Source organism: Chiloscyllium plagiosum, chromosome 17 (genome assembly GCF_004010195.1).
Source record: "Chiloscyllium plagiosum isolate BGI_BamShark_2017 chromosome 17, ASM401019v2, whole genome shotgun sequence".
Lineage (NCBI taxonomy): Eukaryota > Metazoa > Chordata > Chondrichthyes > Orectolobiformes > Hemiscylliidae > Chiloscyllium > Chiloscyllium plagiosum.
The window spans coordinates 39151305-39172278 of NC_057726.1; the positions used below are offsets into that span (position 1 = coordinate 39151305).

The following is a 20974-nucleotide window of genomic DNA, read 5'->3' on the forward strand; positions in this document are numbered from 1 at the left end:
TCCCCCCCACCCCCACCCTCCTCTAGCTTATCTCTCCACGCTTCAGGCTCTCTGCCTTTATTCCTGATGAAGGGCTCTTGCCCGAACCGTCGATTTCGAAGCTCCTTGGATGCTGCCTGAATTGCTGTGCTCTTCCAGCACCACTAATCCAGAATCTGGTTTCCAGCATCTGCAGTCATTGTTTTTACCGCGTTAGACCGAACAGTCTGTTTCCGTGTTGTGATTTTGTTGGCGGGAGTGCGCGTGCGCAGTTGGTAGATGGCCTGTCGGGAGCTGTAGTTTCAAGGTTAGCCGCTGACGTCGCGAGGTGTTTATTGTAGAACTACAATTCCCAGCCTGCTCCATCGTACTGAATATTGTTGGTGGGAGGGCGCGCGTGTCATTAGTGGATGGCCTGCCGGGAGCTGTAGTTTCTCAGGTCAGAGCTGACGCCGCGAGGTGTCTGTTGTGGAACTACAATTCCCAGCCTGCCTCAGGTAATTGGCTCTGTTATTTGACAGTGATGTGGTTTTGAAAAGGGGATGCTGTTATCCCGGAGCCGCTCTGAAGTGAACAACTCACCGAGGCAGCAGCAATGTACGCACTGGGTGCCGCGGCGAGGCCGGCGGTGGTGTCGGGCCGGAGCGCTCGGCGCCTGGCCGGGATGCGGCTGAGCTGGCGATTCGGGGACCGTGGAGCCGGTCTGGCCGGAGCCTGGGGCTCCGCCGCCGGCCTGATCACCGAAGGGGCGGCCTCGCTTCTCCGGGACAACTGCAGGAATGGCGACAGGGTCCTCACCATCGCGAACATGAACCCGCAGGTCCGGGCTACTGAGTACGCGGTGCGGGGACCCATCGTCATTAAAGCGGGAGAGATCGAGAAGGAGCTGCAACAGGTTGGTGGGCGGGCTAGCGGAGCAGTACTGAACCATGTACTGTACTTGACAGATTAACGCAGTTTAGGGTGAGGCCATTCGGCCCATTGTGCATTTGCTGGCTCTACCCAGTTAGCTCCGACTTTGTTTTCACTGTCCCGCACAAGTGTGCCTCTTCAAATACAGTTCCCTTTTTGGAAGCATCTTCTCTCCCTGTTTATTTTCTCAGACCTCAGTTTGTTTTTCATTCAGCGCCTCAGACTGAACACCTGCTAGTACCTCTTTAACCTTAGTTAACCAAGACTGACCAACTAATTGCACCCCCTTTTAGACCAAAGAAACAGAAATTGCTCTAAAAGCTCAGGTCTGGCAACATCTCTGGAGAGAAATCAGACGTGTTGGGTTGAGTGACCCTCCGTCAGAACATCGTCACTACTCCCAGTCTCTTCTAGACCAACATTGGTGTCAAGCATGTACATCCAAAGTTGCTCAGAAACTGAGTTGCACTCAGTCTTCTACAGACATCTTCTACAAACCCACCGACTCCTACAGCTACCTGGACTACACCTCCTCCCACCCTGCCTCCTGTAAAAATGCCCCCTTATTCCTAATTCCTCCACCTCTGCTGCACCTCCTCCAGGAGGACCAGTTCAACCACAGAACACACCAGATGGCCTCCTCCTTCAAAGACTGCAGATTTTCCTCCCACATGGTCAATGATTCCCTCCAGCGCATCTCATCCACTTCCCACGCCTCTGTCCTCGAATCCCACCCCTCCAACCCCATCAAGAAGAGAACCCCTGCCCTCACCTTCCACAACCAAACTCTGTATACATCGCATCATTTTCCGCCACCTAAAACGGACCCCAACACCAGAGATTTATTTCCCTCCCCACCCCTATCTGCTTTCCATAAAGACCATTCCCTCCACGATTCTCTTGTCAGGTCTATGCCCCCTCCACCAACCCACTCTCACCTCCGGGCACCTTCCCCTGTCACCACAGAAATTGCAAAACCTGCACCCACACCTCCCCCCTCACCTCCGTCCTATGCCCCAAAGGAGCCTTCCACATACATCAGAGTTTTATCTGCACTTCCACATATGTCATTTACTGTATTCGTTGCTCCCGATGCTGTCTCCTTTACACTGGGGAGACAGGATGCCTACTTGCAGAGCGCTTCAGAGAACATCTCCGGGACATCTGCATCAACCAGCCCTACCGCCCCGTGGCCAAAAACATCTACTCCTCCCACTCTGCCAAGGACATGCGGGTTCTGGGCCGCCTCCATCGCCACACCCTAACCACCCAACACTTGGAGGAAGTACGCCTCATCTTCCACCTTGTGACCCTCCAACAACATGGTATCAATGTAGACTTCACCAGTTTCCTCACTTCCTTCCCCCCACCTTTTCCCAGTTCCAACCTTCCAACTCGACACTGCCCTCATGACTTGACCATCTTCCTTCCATCCTATCCGATCCATCCTCCTCTCTGACCTATCACCATTACCTTCACCTCCATCTATCTACCTATAGCATGTTCAACTACCTTACCCCACCCCCTCCAGTTCCACCCCCTCAGCAAAAAAGCCTCGTTCTTGATGAAGGGCTCTTGCCGGAAGCGTCGATTCTCCTCCTTGGATGCTGTCTGAGCTGCTGTGCTTTTCCACTCGACCCACATTTGCTCCCTCAGCCTGTTCCACTAGGTTGTGATTAATCTGATGTGACTTTAACTCCATTGTTGCTGTGAGTCCTCCACAGTCCTCGAGGCCCTTGACAATAAAACAAAACTAGGCAAAAGTGAGGACTGCAGATGCTGGAGATTAGAGTGGTGCTGGAAAAGCACAGCAGGTCAGGCAGCATCCGAGGAGCAGGAAAATCAGCATTTCGGGCAAAAGCCCTTTGTCAATAAAACAAAACTGTCTAATCCAATGTTGAATAAATTCAAAGACTCAGTTTCTGCTGTTTTGGGGAAAATGTCTGTAAACCAATGATCCTTAAAAGGAATTCTTCCTCCTCTTCACCTTCACTGAGAATCTCCTTTTGAAACTGCTTCTTGACTTCTGCTTCTAGATTGCTCAATGCATGCCCTATGCTGGGGTAAATATCACATACTTCAAAATATTCTTTGTAAGTTCTTAAAATGATTACACGCACATTAAATCTAGGAGAAAATGAGGACTGCAGATGCTGGAAATCAGAGTCGAGAGTGTAGTGCTGGAAAAGCACAGTAGGTCAGGCAGCATCCGAGGAGCAGGAGAAGTGACGTTTCGGACATAAGCCCTTCATCAGGTCAATTTTCCTGCTCCTCGGCTGCTGCCTGACCTGCTGTGCTTTTCCAGCACCACAATCGCGATGCAAATTAAACCTAGCCCTGAATAGAACAGTCAAAGTTTAAACATTAGAACCAGCTGTGACTTAATGGTTAGTAATCTTACCTCAGAATCATAATATAAAATTCTACATTTACCATATATCAGATCACAGACTGGAGGTTTATGTTGAATTTGTGAGCCTTGCTTTGTGGAATGTTATGTTCAATGAGAATTTTAACTCTGAAACTTTGTTCCTGTGGTGGAATGATAGCAGATATTATGGTTTATTTAAACATTAAGATAACAGGTGTACTGAGTTTACCTAATCCTGTCATAAAATGTCTACGTCTGTATTTTATGAATTCAGTTGTGAAATATCCACAGATATTTCTATTTTAGCTGTGATAGACAGAAGTATTTGACTTCTGTTAAGTTGACCTTAACAATGATAAATAATACCTTGAAGAGGGAGAGTGAGAGAGGCCGTGGAGGAAAAATGCTGATGATCTTTTACTGTGCATTGTCGACATTGAAATAAATTAGCTGTTTACAAAATCTTCGACTTCAGCAAACTGATTTTCTTGTTCTGTGTTTATGGTTGTGACTAGATTGTAGAAGTTGTATTGGTGTACTAGGAAGTCTTAATCACAAGTTTCAGATGAGCCCCTTAGCGAATCGTGAAACCAATGTTTCTTCATACCTCCCCAAATAGACCCTATATAGGGGCAGGTCTTTAGGAGCTCCTGCCATTGTCCTTATTCTACAAGTACAATGTTTGTTCTACCTTTCTAATTAAAACTCTGCAAATTGGAGAGCAAATTGCCCGTGCTACAAGACACCATTCACGTCAAAGCAAAAGAAAAATGTAATAGTGAAAAGGAATATGTTAGCAGAGGGATAGATACAGCTATGGAGTCATGACTGAGTATTCTGATGGTTGTGTTGCCTCCCTATGACTTAAAGGGATCGTCCCTTCCCCTGCTCCCCCACAGTTGAATAAAGGTGGAATTGAAGAAGATGGATTCGTCTGTTGTCGTTATATGAACAACATGAGTAGGAATGAAGTTACTTTGCAAGATCTTGAGCTAAAATTGAAATTAAATCGCAAACCATTATAGTAATAATCTCTGGATGCTTACCTGAGCTACAACTAAATTGATGACAGGTCAATTAGATAAAGGACAGTTCCATTGGATACAAGGGTTTAGATTACATTACTTAGTGTGGAAACAGGCCCTTTGGCCCAACAAGTCCACACCGACCCGACCCGCCACCCACCCATACATTTACCTCTTCACCTAACACTACGGGCAATTTAACATAGCCAATTCACCTGACCTGCACATCTTTGGACTGTGGGAGGAAACCGACGCAGACACTGGGGGAATGTGCAAACTCCACACAGTCAGTCGCCTGAGGTGGGAATTGAACCCGGGTCTCTGACGCTGTGAGGCAGTAGTGCTGACCACTGTGCCACCATGTCGCTCACTTGGGTGTCAATTCTTAGGGTACCTCCACTAGTAGGGGATAAGGAACCAGCTTTTCCATTGTGACAAGCTTCATTTAACATGAACCGAGATCATTGGTCAGGTGTAATGAATAACCAGGGCATTAGGAGCTGAACTGATTTGGAATGAGTAACAAGCTGTAGAACAGAATAGCAATTTTGAATCAAAATTCGACTAACAAAAGTATACAGAGCTCAGTAAAGGAAATAGCTAGGGTGAAATCAGGAATTTTTTTAAAAACTTGGTGTTTTAAGGGATGCCATAATCATGGAAAACATGGTCTGCAAATAGACTGGGAAATCAGAATTTGCAGCAATAGTGTAAGATGACGAGTTTATGAAGAACATTCAAGTTGTTTTGAAAGAACCAACCAAGCAACAGGCTGTTTTGGATCTGGTGCTGTAGCATGTTAGCCTTAATAACTAATTCGTAATGGGAAGTCCAGGAAAGGAAGTTCATAATATGTTAGAATGAATAACTTTAGTTATGCCCAAAATTAAATTTTTTTTAATGTGCAATTAAACTATGTGAGGGGAGAGTTGCCAAAAAATAGGCGAGGAAATTAAATAATATTGTTGTAGTTAGGCGATGATAGGCCCTTTTAAGAATTCATAATTCAGAATAAGGATATGTTGCCGTAAGCAATAAAAATCACAGGAAACACGATCCGATAATGGTTTGCAAGAGACACTAAAGTATTAGGTTAAAAGAAAAGGCTTAGCGTGTCACTGGGAAAACAGTGTTAGGTCATAGAATCTCAAATATAGGAACAAGTCCTTCAGCCCACCATATCCATGCTGACGAACAAACATAATCTCATTTACCTGCACTCAGTCCATTGCCCATTATGCCCTGGCATTTTAAGTGCTGGTCCAGAAGCTTCTTAAATGTTGAAAATACCTGCCTGCACTGCCCTCTCAGGTTCCATATTTCTACAACCCTCTCGGTGAAAAATGTTTTCTTCAGTTCCCCCCTAAACTGCCTAGTCCTCACCTTAAACTTTTGCTCTTAGACATATTTGCCATGGGGAAGAGACTTTCATGATCTACCCTATCTATGCCTTTCATAATTTTACATAGCTCAATCAGACTCCACCCCCCCTCCCCAAAAAGCCTCTTTTGCAAATCCAATTTCTCCTCATAACTGAGATTTTATTGAAAATTGGGAGAGTTTTATAAAGTTTAGCAGAGGAGAAATGAGAATTTGATGCAGAAAGGGAAAATAGCAACAAGATTGGCTGTTAGGGATGTAAATAGATTGTAAGAGTTTCCATAAGTAAAAAGAGATTAACTTGAGTAATTGTGGGTTATCTGGAAGCAGACATGGGAGACATTATGATGGGGAGTAAGGACTGAAAGATGCAGTAAGTATTTTGTATCCATCTACACCTTCAGAAGAGAAAAAAATTGCAGATGTGTGGAACTGTAGACCTTGTGGGAATTAAGAACTTAAAAGAATGCGTACTGGTGAAGAAATAGTATTGGAGAAATTAATTGGAGTAAAAGCCAACAAATCTCTGATTCAATGGTCAAGACCCTAGGATTTTAAATTGTGACTTCAGAAATAGTGAATACAATGTTTTGATTTTCTAGAATTCCCTGTTCACTATTAATTGAGGTCAGGTACGTACTGGTTTATTCCTTTGGCAGTTGGCTGCCAGGAGATTTGAGAGCATCCCCTGTTGATTGGAAGATAGTATTTGGAACCCTAGTTTTAAAGGGAGGAGGGGGAAAGAGAAAACTGAGCACTATAGGCTAATAGTGCCTTTTGAAATTAGTAATAGATTTCAGCATTTCCACTATCATTTGGGATGTAATTTCAGGATATTTATGAAATATTAGAATAGAATCCCTACAGTGTAGAAACAGGTCCTTCAGCCCACCAAGTCCATGCTGACCCTCTGAAGAGTAACCCTTCCAGTCCCATTTCCCTACCTTTTTATCCTATATTTACCCATGACAAATGCACCTAACCTACACATCCTTGAACACTATTGGCAATTTAGCATGGGCAATTCACCCAACCTGCATATCTTTGGATTGTGGGAGGAAACCGGAGCACCTGGAGGAAACCCACGCAGACATTGGGAGAATGTGCAAACTCCACACAGATGGTCACCCGAGGCTGAATTCGAACCTAGGTCCCTAGCACTGTGAGGCAGCAGTTCTAACCACTGAACCATGTTGTTAAACCGAATCAAATGAATTAATGAAAGGCAGATTGTCTGATACATTCATTGCAGTTTTTGAGGTTGTAACTATTGGGTGAATATGGGGGGGAAACCTAGATTTTCAAACATCATTGATTAAATGACACAAGGTTTTTATGCAGTATTCATGCCCATTGGAATTGGAGAAATTTATTAACATAGATTGAGTAATATATAAAAGAAATTTAAAATAAATATGCCATTTCCAGGCCAGCAGACAGTAGCTAGTGGAGTATCACAAGTGTCATTTTTTGGTCTTCTCAAATACAATTTGTGTTACTCACTTAGATGCGGGCACAAAATGCAGTGGATCCAAGTTTATTGATATTGCACAGTTAGGTGGAAAAGTAAGCTATGAGCATAGTCTGCAAAAGGAGGTACACACATTAAGTGACTGAGCAAGAACATAGCATGGAATACAATGTGGAGAAATTTTGAAGCTTTTCAATTTGTTAGGAAAAAAATGTGAATCTGAGAGATCTTGGAAACGCTTACTTGAAAATTCTGTTCTGCACATTGTGATTTTTAAAATTGTGCTGTTGTTTTCAATTTTCTGCCGAGCCACAAACAAATTATTTATTACCAAACTTGTACCGTTCTGACAACCATGGGCCATAATTGTGTAACTTCATGAGCATCTTGGATCTGGGTGTCTTTGGTTCAAAGATAACATGCAGATACAGTAATCAGAATTAGAAAATTAGTATAGCAAGTATTGGTGGAAGAATGTGGTGGTGGTAACCAGGTGGAGGAGGGATGGGTGTCTCGAGGCCAGAGTTGAGTTAGTGGAGGAAGGCTGGCCAGGGAGGAGTTGATAGTGGAAGGAGGTGGTGGCAGAGGAATGCTAAGGGGGATAGGTAGTCAGAGGGAGGGGAACCCTCCAGAATCTCTGATTTACACAGAGACTCTAGGATGCTTCCAAGCATAGAGGAATTGTCCAACAGAATCCTACATTTCCTTCAGAATATGCTACAATGGAGATTCCACATGTGCAACTCCTACCCACGTTACAATAATGTTTGTCTGGCCAGCAGAAAATCCAGGCCCAGGAGTTCCGTCTTTTCTACAGCTATCTGAATGGGTCCAAATGAAAACATCTTGACTGGAAGGGAGTATTTACACTGGATAATGTATTGTGCTTTTTACAGTCATTTGTTTTTCTATTGCAGAGATAAAATCATTCTGGATTTTTTAGGTCCAGCGTGTGTTCGATTTATAAATATTTAACTTGATAACCACAGCCCTCTCCAAATAGCGCTGCGAAGACCTTTCATTTTTTCCAACATTCACAGGATGTGAGCTAGGCTAGCATCCATTGCCCATCCCTAATTGTCCAATTGTGTTAACATAGTTTATATTGTAATATTGTGTTGTGAGAACAAATGTTTTTCATTTTAAGATGCTTTCCTTCAAAAATCAGTTCATTTGAAATAAGATATCATCAATTAATGAAGCTTTTTAAAAAATCATCTAGTGTAGCATGTGAATAATAAACGTGCATAATTGAGAAATAGTATTCTGAAAGATTGAGCCGGTTTAGTGATATTTAAATGCATGCCAAATTCAAGTCTTCCAAGGACAAGACCATCCCCAGAGCCACACCACAAGAAGGCAAATGATCTTGGAGCTGCAATTTCTTTAATTTCCAGCTTCATGATATCATCCCATGTCCAGCACTTCTCAGCTGTTGTTACTCCAGTTTCTCTGTCGTATTCTTCCAAAGGTGACTCTGCGGTGTGGAGGGTGGGTTTGTAGCGATCATGTAGCTTCAGAAATGTTTGGATCATAGTGAATAGAATGCGATTGAGTAATTTTTTCATTGGATTTCCAAATCAGTCAAAAATTCTTGAATCAGCCAGTCTCAGTTGTGTCGTGAACACTTAAAAGGTTCAGTTATACTATGTTTTAGCATATCCTATATCTATATATTTTTTCCACCATTCCCAGAGTGTCAGTTTGTATCACGCAATGATTAAGTTTTCTGAATCCCCTGGCAGTTGTTTTGAAAGTCTCATTTTACAGTTAATGCTAGTCATGAAATATTCCCACATTGCTTAGAATGTCTAAAATGGATTCAAAGACAGTTTATGATCTGGTTTAAAAGACTGAAACACTTGACCTATGCTAGCTAAAAACAAATTGGTAGCTCCCTGAGAAAGCGCTGTCTTTAGAGACATGTTGAAAATCTGTTTGGGTACACTGCTTCTTGTTCACATTGTATGACAGCGCGTTCAAGAGTAAATTTCCTGGAGGAATTTGCCAAATAAATCAATTTTGGTTTTGAATTTAAAGATACTTTTCTTGTCATAGATACTAATTGATGCTCGATGCTGCCTTAATTCTTGAGGTTTTCTGTTCGTTCCTCATCAGAGTTCAGTTTCCTTTCTGCTGTTTTCCTGCTTATTGCTCTGTCATTGCCTAATATTGGTTGCTGTTCCTGATGCCCATCAGTTGCCAGTTTCTTGGCCTGGTAACAGCCCATCCTGAACTAACCAAGCTCCTCTTTAGGAATTATGGGATGGCCGTATTGGCCTTCAGCTTTGCTGTATCAAATGCATGTGTTTGAACTCTGATTTTGGCTAGAGAAGCCCAAATAATTTCTGGCCAGTCTGTATATTTTGACACTTGCCCATTTCTTTCCAATCCCTTCCTCCCATCACCAAACCGTACTGGACCACTGAATTATTGCATTAGGCATCAAGCCTTTGCAGTTAGTAACTCAGTCTCTCACAGTGCTGCAGATGTCAATTTTCCTGATCAGAAAATGGTTTCTGTCTCCCGTCCTGGACACTTTCCCCTAAATTCTGGCTATTTTGCTCTTTCTGCTCTAATGCAGTCTTTCATTTACATGTTCTTACTCTTCTGTTTCCTTCCATTTTCTAATTTTGTTTTCTTCTTTTCACTGCTTTGTCCCTGTGTATTTTGTCATGCCATTTCAGCTACAAATCCCTCATGGACTTTTCCACCATTTTCCTCTGATGTAGTTACCACTTGCTGCTCTCTCTGTAGACCAAAGCACACCCTGACTTTCCAAGCAACTATCTCCTTCGTTGGATAAAGTATCATTAATCTCCTTTCCATTCCTTGTTTCATGCTTTCCTTCCTTACCTAAAACATGAGAGCTTGAGTGTGTAGGTGTGGGAGTTGGAAATAATCAACATCCTCTTGTTTGTTCACTTGTCTAAGTTTAACTCTGTGGCATATTTCTAATATTAGTTTCCCTGGATCTTGCATAGTTGCCTCCAGGGTACTGCAAGATTTTATCTCTGGTACCTTTTTTTTTGGTAGCATTTTGTACTGCATTTCACAACTGCTTTATACATTCAATCCCTACTTCACCACCTGCCAACGTATCAATGCCATACTCTGTGAAGTTTTGATTCAGTCAGCTTTCTTTTTTTTCCCCCACCATCCCTGACTTTCCTCACTCATTGGTGGAACTTGTAGTTGTCCTTGTCTCATGCTGTGCAATTCTTTCTATAAACATCCCCCTCTCTCTTCCCCCCCCCCCCCCCCCCCCAACCTTGCTGATTGCCTGTGCAAATGTTTTTAAAAATCTTTCTCTTTGAGTAATCTCAGCCATCTCTCTTAAGTTCTCTACTGCTTGGCTCGGTCACTCCTTCTTGAAGCATGAGAGACATTATATTATGTTAAAGACACTATACTAATCAAACTCATGTAGAAAGAATGCTTCTATCTTTCAAAACGGAAATCCACGTTAAGACTGGATTTTAGAAATGCTGATCTGAAATCGCTTGCTTTTCAGAACATAGAATTCATATTTAAACCCAGTTTTATACTTTGCCTTCAAAGTCATTGACAATGAAGGTTTTTGATTCTTTTTCTGGTTGTTTGTTATGACGTGCCATAAGTGACAGAAATTAGTAGCTCGTTTCAAGTAAGATAATTGTGATTTTTGAAAAGAATGTCAATTTGAAAACATTGTCAAATGAAAACCTATAATTAAATCTTTGGTTTTGTATAGTCCTTTCACTTACTTCCAAATCATTGATATTATTTACGTTTTTAATATTGGATTTTCAAAATGAACTGAGATGCAAGTGGCTGTTCTGAACAGAGTTCATTTTTCTTCGTGATTGGTAGCTTGTGCTTTTTTTAATAGTATCTTGAACCCTGCTTGGTTCCCCTGTTATCCAATATAATACAAAATCCAAAGCATTAAAGAGTAGTCTGTAACCTTTTGACGAAGAGAGATTAAAGGAAGGAACAGTTTAGGAAGGAAACAGCAGAGCTTTTGGCATGGCTACCATTGTTGAGACAAATGGAACGTAGAATGTGCAAAAGACCACACTGGGAGCATGGAAAAAGTGAGGCTTGCAGATTCTGGAGATCAGAGTCGAAAAGCACAGCAGGTCAGGCAGCATCCGAGGAGCCAGAGAATCAACATTTCGAGCATGAGCTCTTCATCAGGAATGTGTGTGGGGGGATGGTGGCAAGGGAGCTGACTGATTAAATGGGAGGGGCTGGGGGAAGGTAGCTGGAAATGCGATCGGTAGATGAAGCTGAGGGGTGATGGTGATAGGTCGGAGTGGTGTGTGAAGCAGATTGGTGAGAAAGAAGATGGACAGTTCAAGAGTGCCTTGAGACAGTTCCCCCGCCCCCCCCCAACCTCCATCCAAGGCCCCAAAAGATCATTCATTGTCCGGCAGAGATTTTCCTGCACCTCCAAACACCTTATCTAATGTGTCTGTTGCTCTTTATGTGGTCCCCTGTACATTGGGGAGGCAGGACGCCAACTTGCGGGACATTTCAGAGAACATCTCTGGGACACACTCACCAATTAACCCCACTGCCCCGTGGCTGAGCAGTTCAACTTTCCCTCCCACTTCACCAAGGACATGCAAGTCCTGGGCCACCTCTCCCACCAAATCCTAACCGCAGAACATCAATGTCGAATTCACACATTTCCTCATCCCCCTTCCCCTCCCCTCCCCACCTTATCCCAGATCTAATCCGCCAACTCTGCACCGCCCTCTTGAAATGTCCTACCTGTTCATTTTCCTTCCCACCTGTCCACTCCACACTCCACTCTGATCACCATCACTCCATGGAGGAGTTGTAGAGATGAAGACAGTCAAGTCCATGTAGGTATTTGGAGTTAAAAGAGAACTTCAGAGTTAAGATTCAAATAAAATGAAATGACCCTCTATGAGAACAGGCTACAACTTGGTACTGGTTAGTGTACAGACATCAGAGCTTTGGATGAGCTCAGATTTGGGAGGCATAAGATGGAATATCTGTCAGCACCCCATTGGAATAGCAAAAGTGCAAATTATGGTTGAGGATACTCTTCGAAAGTTGGATTAACATCTTTGGCCTCCTTTTCCAGGGTGCTTTGGAGGTACAGTAAATATGAAAGATATTTCAGGCTGTTTTTTGGACACCGTACTATTGAACAGTATAAGGTGACAGATGTGCTGTTGATGCAATACTTCTGTTACGTATTTCCTTTCAGTTCTTTATAGTGTTAGTTTTTATGAGTTTGCATGAAGTGCAGTGGATTATAATTTATTTTATTTTAATTTATTTTCTAATCGTGGGTGGCACAATGGTTAGTACTGCAGCCTCACAGTGCCAGGGACCTGGGTTCAATTCCCGCCTCAGGCGACTGATTGATTGATTGTGTGGAGTTTGGAGGTTCTCCCTGTGTCAGCATGGGTTTCCTCCGGGTGCTCCAGTTTCCTCCCACAGTCCAAAAATGTGCAGGTTAGGTGAATTGGCCATGCTAAATTGCCCGTGGTGTGAGTTGAAGGAGTAAATGTAGGGGAATAGGTCTGAGTGGGTTGCGCTTCGGCGGATCAGTGTGGACTTGTTGGAGCGAAGGGCCTGTTTCCACACTAAGTAATCTAATCTACTCTAATCTCAGTTGTTAATGGCAACACATTTGGTAACCCACTGAATCACAGAGTGGTGAGCTTATGGAGTTTACACAGAAGGCTGGAGGCAAAGTCATTGGATGAATATATTTAAAAAAGGAATTATTTTCTAGTTGCTGAAGGTGTGAAGGAGTATGAGAAGAGTATGGCATTGATGCAGAGGATCAGCCATGATCATGTTGAATGGTGTAATAGGCTCAAATAGACCTAATCAGCCATACATTATAGTAGCCACTGTGCTGGCTGACCAAACACAAAATTGTACTAATCGCATTTACCTGCATTTGATCCATAGCATACTATACCCTGCATTTTAAGTGCTCATCCAAATGATGCTTAAATGTTGCGAGAGTACCTGCTTCCTCCACCCTCTCAGGTAGTGTGTTCCATATTTCTGCAACCTTTGTGGTTTAAAAAAGTTTTTTTCCTCAATCACCTCTAAACCACATACTCTTCACCTTAAACTTGCATCCTTTGGTCTTTAGACATTTCTGTCATAGGGTAGGTAGTGGGAATATCTTCCCTGTCTATGCCTGTCATAATTTTGTCTACCTCATACAGATCTTCCTGTACCACCTCTACTCTAGGGTAAACCAGCCTATCTAGTCTCTACTCATAACTGAGATTTTTCATTTCAGGTAACATCCTTGTGAATCTCCTCTGATCTTACTCCTGCACTGGTCTTCTGTGTTTCTGAGTTTTATAGCACTTGTGCTGTAACATTACATGGAACTGTTAACCTTAGCTATCTCCTTGTCCAGAATACGTTAAAGCAAATAGTTACATTGCACTTAATTGATATTGTTCTGTGCCCCTTGTACATAGGGAGCCCAGAAGCCTTTCACGGAAATAATCAGAGCTAACATTGGAGATGCTCATGCGATGGGACAGCAGCCAATTACATTTCTGAGACAGGTATGTGTACGTGTGAGGGTAAAATAAGTGTTATAGTGCTTTCTGAAAGGTTTTCATTTTAAATTCATTTTTTATATGACAAAAACAGGTTTCTCTCAGCCAGGTCCTAATTAGCATTGAAAGTTGCCTGTTTCCAAAATGTGTTTGGATTTCCTTTGTTGTTGCAAATTTGTGTTATTAATCTGGACTGCTTTCTCTTAAATCTGTGGGATGGTGGAGAGGTGAGTGGTTCACCTCTGTTCACGTACTGTTTCTTAGCATAACTATACAACTTCAATAGCCACCTAAAATGTCTTTTTTAATTCTATGTGGAATTTATTTCTGGGTTTTGTACAATATTTCAATACAATTTTTTGAACAGTTAATCATTGGCTAATCGCACGTACAGTATTTATCAGCCAAGCTGAAACCTTGGACACTGGCATCGTTGAGGTGAAAGTGGAGCCAGGAACTCCTGGTTGTAGCAGGCCCAGAACCAGGAACAAAGCAGCAGTGGCAGCGGAGCCAGGGACTCTGGGTTGCAGGACGATTGTAGATTCATCAAGGTACCTAGTATTGGCGAGGTAGACCCGGGGCAAAGATATAGGACCTAAAGAGTGGTGACTCCTATGTTGGTGGGTCTGGCGCAGACAGGAGCGAGACAGTGGAGGTGGTGATCTGGCTCAGGACCCATAGTGGAGCTGGAGAACAAACATTGACTCTCTTTTGGTTTTTTTTTATTATTAAACTATTTAAAATGGTGCTGGATTGTGGTGACAGTTGAAGCTTTTCACTGTATTTTATTGTAAGTGACAATAAATTGTTCAGTTCAGAAGCAGGTGTAACAAGTAGAATGAGCAATTGAAAGTATAAAATGTCAAAAAAATACATATGTGACACTTTCCAAGTCAGAATCTGATGAATCAAAGTCCCATTTCTCCAGTTTATTTTTTAACAAATGTCTTTATGACCTTTGTTTTGAGCTCTTTTTGTAACAACTACGCATTTGAAAAGGACCTTTTGTTTGCAACAAATATGAAATATGAAGCATTTCCTGATAATTGTTTACAAAATGCAATGAACGTTTGTAGTTGAGATGTTCAATAAAGTTATGGCTGCAGAAGGTTGCTTATTAACGTTGTTGGCAGAAGAAAAGATATTAGAATGAAATCTGTTTAAATGCTTAATTGGATTGTATTTCTTTCCCAATTTAGGTTGCTGCTCTTTGTACTTATCCAGAACTGCTTGAGAGTCAGCACTTCCCTGCTGATGCAAAGGAGAGAGCCCATCGTATCCTGCTGTACTGTGGGGGTCAAAGTCTAGGTATCTTTGTTGCATCCTCCTTTGTACTTTTGCATTGATATTTAGGATAGTACTGTTCAGCAAAACTGATGCTATAAAAGTGAGTGATAAGTGTAAGATTCTATGGAAGGTGACTAGTGAAACTTTCATGTAAGATTATAACTTAGAATTGTTTCCAAGTTTGTCATGTTCCAGTAATGAGGAATAGTGGACATTGTTTCCTCTTCCTCCTCCAATGAGATCATGGTATGTGCATAATACAATCTATGGAATTGGTTTATTTTGCTGGGACTGGTTGGGTTTTTCCAGAATAGTTTTGTCTGCCTGCTGATTTTAATCAGAATTACCTATTGGGCACACGTAGATGTTATTGGAGTAGTTGCTGATTCAAGACCAAAATAGAATATTTGAAAGTTGAAATAACTTGGGTGGAAAGGCAATTGACCAATGACCTGCAGATAATTTGGAAGGGAAGGTTTATATATATATAGTGTGTGTGTGTGTGTGTGTGTGTGTGTGTATTTGATGCCCTCACACAGTAGAATGACTTGTGAAGACAGGATAGTTTGCTGTGAGGAATGAAAGAATTGTGATGAGCTTCATACTAATGATGAGCTTTACTCATCATTGTAAAGAGGGGACAGTAAAGATCCAAATAGAAAACATTCTTAAATTTTGACCAGTTGTGATCATCATTTCAGAGCCCAGTACTCGCTGTTCTATCTACAGCATTTAGTCAACCTTTGAAAAAGCATAGGGAATTAGCCAGCTGGCACAATACCTTGACCAAGCTGCCAATAGAAATTGAAAATATATCAGATGTCAGCTTGTGCCTCATCTGTATTAGTAACTACACCAGAGAGGTTGAGTAATACACATAGCCAAAAGTCCAGCACTTCTGGAAAGTTTGTAATTTTAACGAAATGTTAAACTGCAATATTTATCATCTATATTTTTTTTTGTCAGGTTCCTACAGTGCAAGCCAGGGTCTAGATTGTATACGTCAAGATGTTGCTAAGTACATTGAGACAAGGGATGGAGGAGTTCCTGCAGAATCTGATAATATTTACATTACCACAGGAGCAAGTGATGGAATAACTGTACGTAAAGCCGTGGCTCATTTGGTTAAAAACTTTAGTGTGGTTGCCACTGTTGAATTGTAGCATTAAATATGTTTGGAATTGCTCTATATTTGAATAGCTTTAATCCTTATCATTCTGAATTACCTGCCCCTCCATTTTTTTATTTTATAGACCATTATGAAACTTCTGGTGGCTGGAGAAGGGCGAATGCGGACTGGAGTGATGATTCCAATCCCACAGTATCCCCTATACTCAGCAGTCATCTCTGAGCTAGGAGCTGTCCAAATCAACTACTACCTGGATGAAGAAAATGGCTGGGCTCTTGATAAAAATGAACTGAAAAGAAACCTGAATGCAGCTAGGGAATATTGCAACCCCAAGGTTCTTTGTATTATTAACCCAGGAAACCCAACTGGTACTTGAACTATTTCAAAAATAGACATTTGTGTACTCTTGAAAAGCTAGTCTTTAGCAAATGTAAGGCACGCATTGAATTGTTGTAATGGTAAAGAAAATATTTAAAAGTCCGTTTTAGCAAAGGAATTAATATTGTTACAGGTATAAGTAAGGCACACTTTATTTCAGTAACACAACTTTTCATTTATCGTGGTAATGTGACTCAGTTGCAGCACTCCTGCCTCTTGTGTCTGGATGCACATAATCTTCACTGGCACTTCAATGCAGTACTGAGAGAATGCTGCACTGTTGACCTGTTCAGGTGACACTAAACCAAGTCCCATTTTATTCTTTCAAATTGATGTCAAGGATCCCATGGCATTATTTAAGGGAAATATACTGAGTTCTTTGATGCCCTGGCTAATGTTCCTCCTTCAATCAATTATATTATCTATCCATAGATTATTATTTATCTTTGTGTGTCATTTACCTGTATAATTGGACATTACAAAATGTACTACATTATCTCCGGGAATTATTGGATTGCCCTGAGATGTCAGAGGTGCCACGGTAATTCAGTTTTTAACAAATCCATCCCAGAAGTTATAGTTGTTTATCTTGCACCAAGGCATATGGATTTACCAATGATTATTATTTTATTACCATCTATAGCCCACTCAAAATGAAATTGGTATTATTGCAAATTCATTCTGAATTCTGCCATAATGTGAGGTACCCTGGATGCATACATGTTTTTCTTGGGTGAAGCACCTTTGGGTTTGAAAGTAACCATGGGAAAAAGGGATTGGGTCAAATATGTAAAATCACAAAACAGTTTTCAACCCACTGCCTATGTCTTTCCTTTTTTTGTGTGGCAATGGTTTTCAAGCTATATTTAAATTGCCCATAGTGTTAGGTGCATTAGTCAGGGGTAAATATAGGGTAGGGGAACGGGTCTGGGTGGGTTACTCCCCGGAGGGTCACTGTGGACTTATTGGGCCAAATGGCCCATTTCCATCCTGTAGGGAATCTAATCTAACAATCGATTAAATAAGACCGGAATAGTCAGCCATAAAATGCTAATACATTTTTATGTGCTCCTTGTCAATTAGAGAGAGTCTACCAATTGTGCTGATTGTGGTTGTCTTCATTGCTGTGTTTGATACTTCTCTCTCCTCCCCACGATTAATGTTCTATCTTTCCCTCTTCCTCCTAAATTGGAGATGGCTACCGTCGTTCCTATTCAATAGCTAGCCCCTTAATCTGGTTAATTGCCAGGCAGAAAATAGTGGGGAGTAGAAAATATGGAAGAGAAAAGGTAAGAGGTCCTGCTGTTTAGATTTTGTAGGACCTACATTCCCTTCCTCCCCCTGCTGCTGTGCTGCCCTTCTACTCTTTTTCTCCCCCCCCCAAACAAAATATCAGTACCCTTGACTTTGTGCAAAACTCCATCTAGTGACTAATTTGAGAATTACAGTAATGCGCTCGCTGTAAGTAAGGAATTAAATGATGGCTGTCTCCGGATACCTGAAGGTTCACATTATAGAGTCATAGAGATGTACAGCACGGAAACAGACCCTTTGGTCCAACTCATTCATGCCGACCAGAATTCCCAACCCAATCTAGTCCCACCTGCCAGCACCTGGCCCATTGCACATATATAAAGTACTCCGCAATCGCACTTTGAAATGCACTGCTGTTTACAAACACAATGGTGCCAAATAAGTATAATAAATGAGTGAATGGGATGTAATGTTGTCACTAGCTATACTGGCAAGAGTGCTGCACATGTGTTTTGCACATAAGTGCTGAGAGCATTTTGGGAGTGTTAGAAAACCTTCTCTTAAATAATCAGATACTAGTGCAGCACCCCTGTCTTAGTGTTTAAACTTTTGTAAGAAGTGATGGGTCAAGCTGCCTGAAAGAGGAAAGCAATTCTGAAATGGAATTGCACAAAATTAGTTTTAATATAAGTAGCTTTTTGTTTTAATCACAGGCCAAGTACAAAGCAGAAAAGGTATTGAGGATGTAATTCGTTTTGCTTATGAGGAAAAACTCTTTGTTCTGGCTGATGAGGTAAGACAAACCTTGTTAGCTTACTTTTGTTTTCACGTTGTTTGATAGTTAAAACCTTGTGATTTTGGGAGAGTGTCGTATTCCCAGTCATGGATTGTTTAGCCTCAGAAAATAAAGTAGGCTTGGATGTTTATTTTCTCTATCCTAGGTATACCAGGAAAACGTGTATTCTGAGGACTGTAAATTTTACTCATTCAAGAAGGTGTTGTATGAGATGGGTCCGGAGTACTTCAATACAGTGGAATTGGTCTCATTTCATTCTACATCCAAAGGATACACAGGAGAGTAGGTGTTTCTATTCTGCTCAATGTAATCTTACTTGTGTGCAGTTTTTGTTTAAATTTGTAAACTTCACTTCAGGAGTTTTAAATGATACTGCGTTTATTCAGTTAATTCTTTTGTAGGGATAAATTTTAATCTGGTCAGAGTAGCCAGTAAAGAAGGCACAGTCTTAAAATTAGACCCATGTTATTTAGATGTGAAATCAGGAAACACTTACTCACAAAAGGTAGTGAAAATCTGGAATTCCTTTTAGCTAAAAGACTATAGATGTTGAGTCAAATTGAATTTTGCTCAAATTTCATGTTTATTATAAGATCATCAAAAATTAGCTATTTGGCACCTCAAGCCTGCCCTGCCATTCAATAAGATCATGACTAACCTATCCATGTCTCCTTTGTCTTGCTGGAATCTTTATAGCTCTCAACTTCACTATTTCAAAAATGTTTCAGCTCTCTAGGTTCAACAAGAGTCTGGGGTAGATAATTCTGGACATTCGCTACTCTCTAGGCGAACAAATTCCTTTGTATCTCTGTCCTCTAATTTGAGTCTCCCCAACTCGTGGAAACAACATCTAATCTGGAAAGCCTACTCAGAATCTAGAATGTTTCAATAAGATTAGCTCCTCTAATACTTCTTGATTCTTTTTATTTACTCGTGAGTGTAGCTGGCTGAGCAGCATTTATTGCCTATCCCTAGGCTGCCTATCAGAAAGTAGTGGTAAGCTGCTGCCTTGAACCAATGCAGTCTATGTGCTGCAGCTTGACCCACAATGCCCTGAGGGAAAGAACTCCAGGATTTTGCCCCAGCTACAGTGAAGGAATGGCAACATGTTTCCAGTTCAGGATGGTGAGTGGCTTGGAGGGGAACTTGCAGGTGGTGGTCTACCCATGTATCTCCTGCTCTTGTCCTCCTTTTATGGAAGTGTCTGTGGGTTTGGAAGGAGCTATATAAGGATCTTTGGTGAATTTCTGTCATGCATCTTATAGGTTATACACACAGCTGCTATTGAGTATCCATGATGGAGAGAGTGGATGCGTTGTTAATCAAGCAGGCTACTTTGTCCTGGATCATGTCGAGTTTCTTGAGTGTTATTGGAGCTGCACTCATCAAGGCAATGGGGAGAATATTGTCACACTCCTGATTTGTGCCTTGTACATGGTTGACAGACTTTGGGAGTCATGAGGTGAATTACTCGCTGCAGTATTCCTAGCCTCTGACCTGATCTTGTAGCCACTGTGTTATGTGGTGAATCCAGTTGAGTTTCTGTTCAATGATTTTGGATTTTGATAATGGGGGACTCAGTGATGGTAATACCATTGAATACCAAGTAGCAGTAGATAGACTGTCTCCTGTTGGAGACGATCATTGTCTGGCATTTTTGTGGTGCGAATGTTATTCAGCACTTGTCACCCCAAGCCTGGATATTGTCCAGGTCTTGTTGTGTTTGAATGTGGGTTGTTTCAATATCTGAGGAGTGCTGGAATGGTGCTGAATGTTGTATTGTCATTGGCTAACAACCTCAGTTCTGACCTTACGAGGGAGGGAGGGTCTTGGATGAAGGAGTTGAACATGTTTGAGACAAGGACACCACCCTAAGGAACTCCTGCAGAGATATCCTTGAACTACCATTTTCCTATGCGTCAGGTGTGACTGCAACCAGTGGAGAGTTTGTCCACTGATTCCCATTGAATCTAGTTCTGCTCGGGTTCCTTGATACCACACTAAGTCAAATGCAGCCTTGATGTCAAAGGTTGACTCACTCACCTCACATCTAGATTTCAGCTCTGTTGTCAGTGTTTGAACCAAGGCTGTAATGAAGTCAGGAGCTAAGTGATCTTGGCAAACCCAAATTGAACATCAGTGAGCCAGTTAATGAATGAAGTCCCATTAATAGCTAAAAGTCTATCTTGTTGAGCCATACTTGATAAGTCAATCCCTTCATCCCAGAAATTGGCCTAGTGAATTTCTTGATTTGCCTCCAGTGCCTTAATATCCTTATTTAAATATAGTGACCAACTGTACACAGTACTCTGGCTCCTCATTAATGCACTGTAATGTTGTAACAAGTCTTCCCTGTTTTTAAACTCAAGTAGCAATAAAGTTCAACATTATTTTTGCTATCTAATTACTTGCTGCACCTGAATGCTAATATTTTGTCT

At 41.6% G+C, this 20974-nt stretch overlaps 1 protein-coding gene across 2 annotated transcripts in view; it reads left to right on the forward strand.

The window, feature by feature from the left end:
* The first annotated feature begins 423 nt into the window (after window positions 1–423).
* Window positions 424–20974, forward strand: part of gpt2 (glutamic pyruvate transaminase (alanine aminotransferase) 2) — a 50170-nt gene continuing 29619 nt past the window's right edge. For both annotated transcript variants that reach the window (XM_043706910.1, XM_043706909.1), the window contains exons 1-7: window positions 424–874; window positions 13609–13698; window positions 14892–15000; window positions 15946–16079; window positions 16233–16476; window positions 18454–18533; window positions 18682–18818. In XM_043706910.1, the coding sequence (XP_043562845.1) occupies window positions 575–874; window positions 13609–13698; window positions 14892–15000; window positions 15946–16079; window positions 16233–16476; window positions 18454–18533; window positions 18682–18818 (1094 nt within the window). In that variant the 5' untranslated portion in view covers window positions 424–574. The remainder of the gene's footprint in view (window positions 875–13608; window positions 13699–14891; window positions 15001–15945; window positions 16080–16232; window positions 16477–18453; window positions 18534–18681; window positions 18819–20974) is intronic.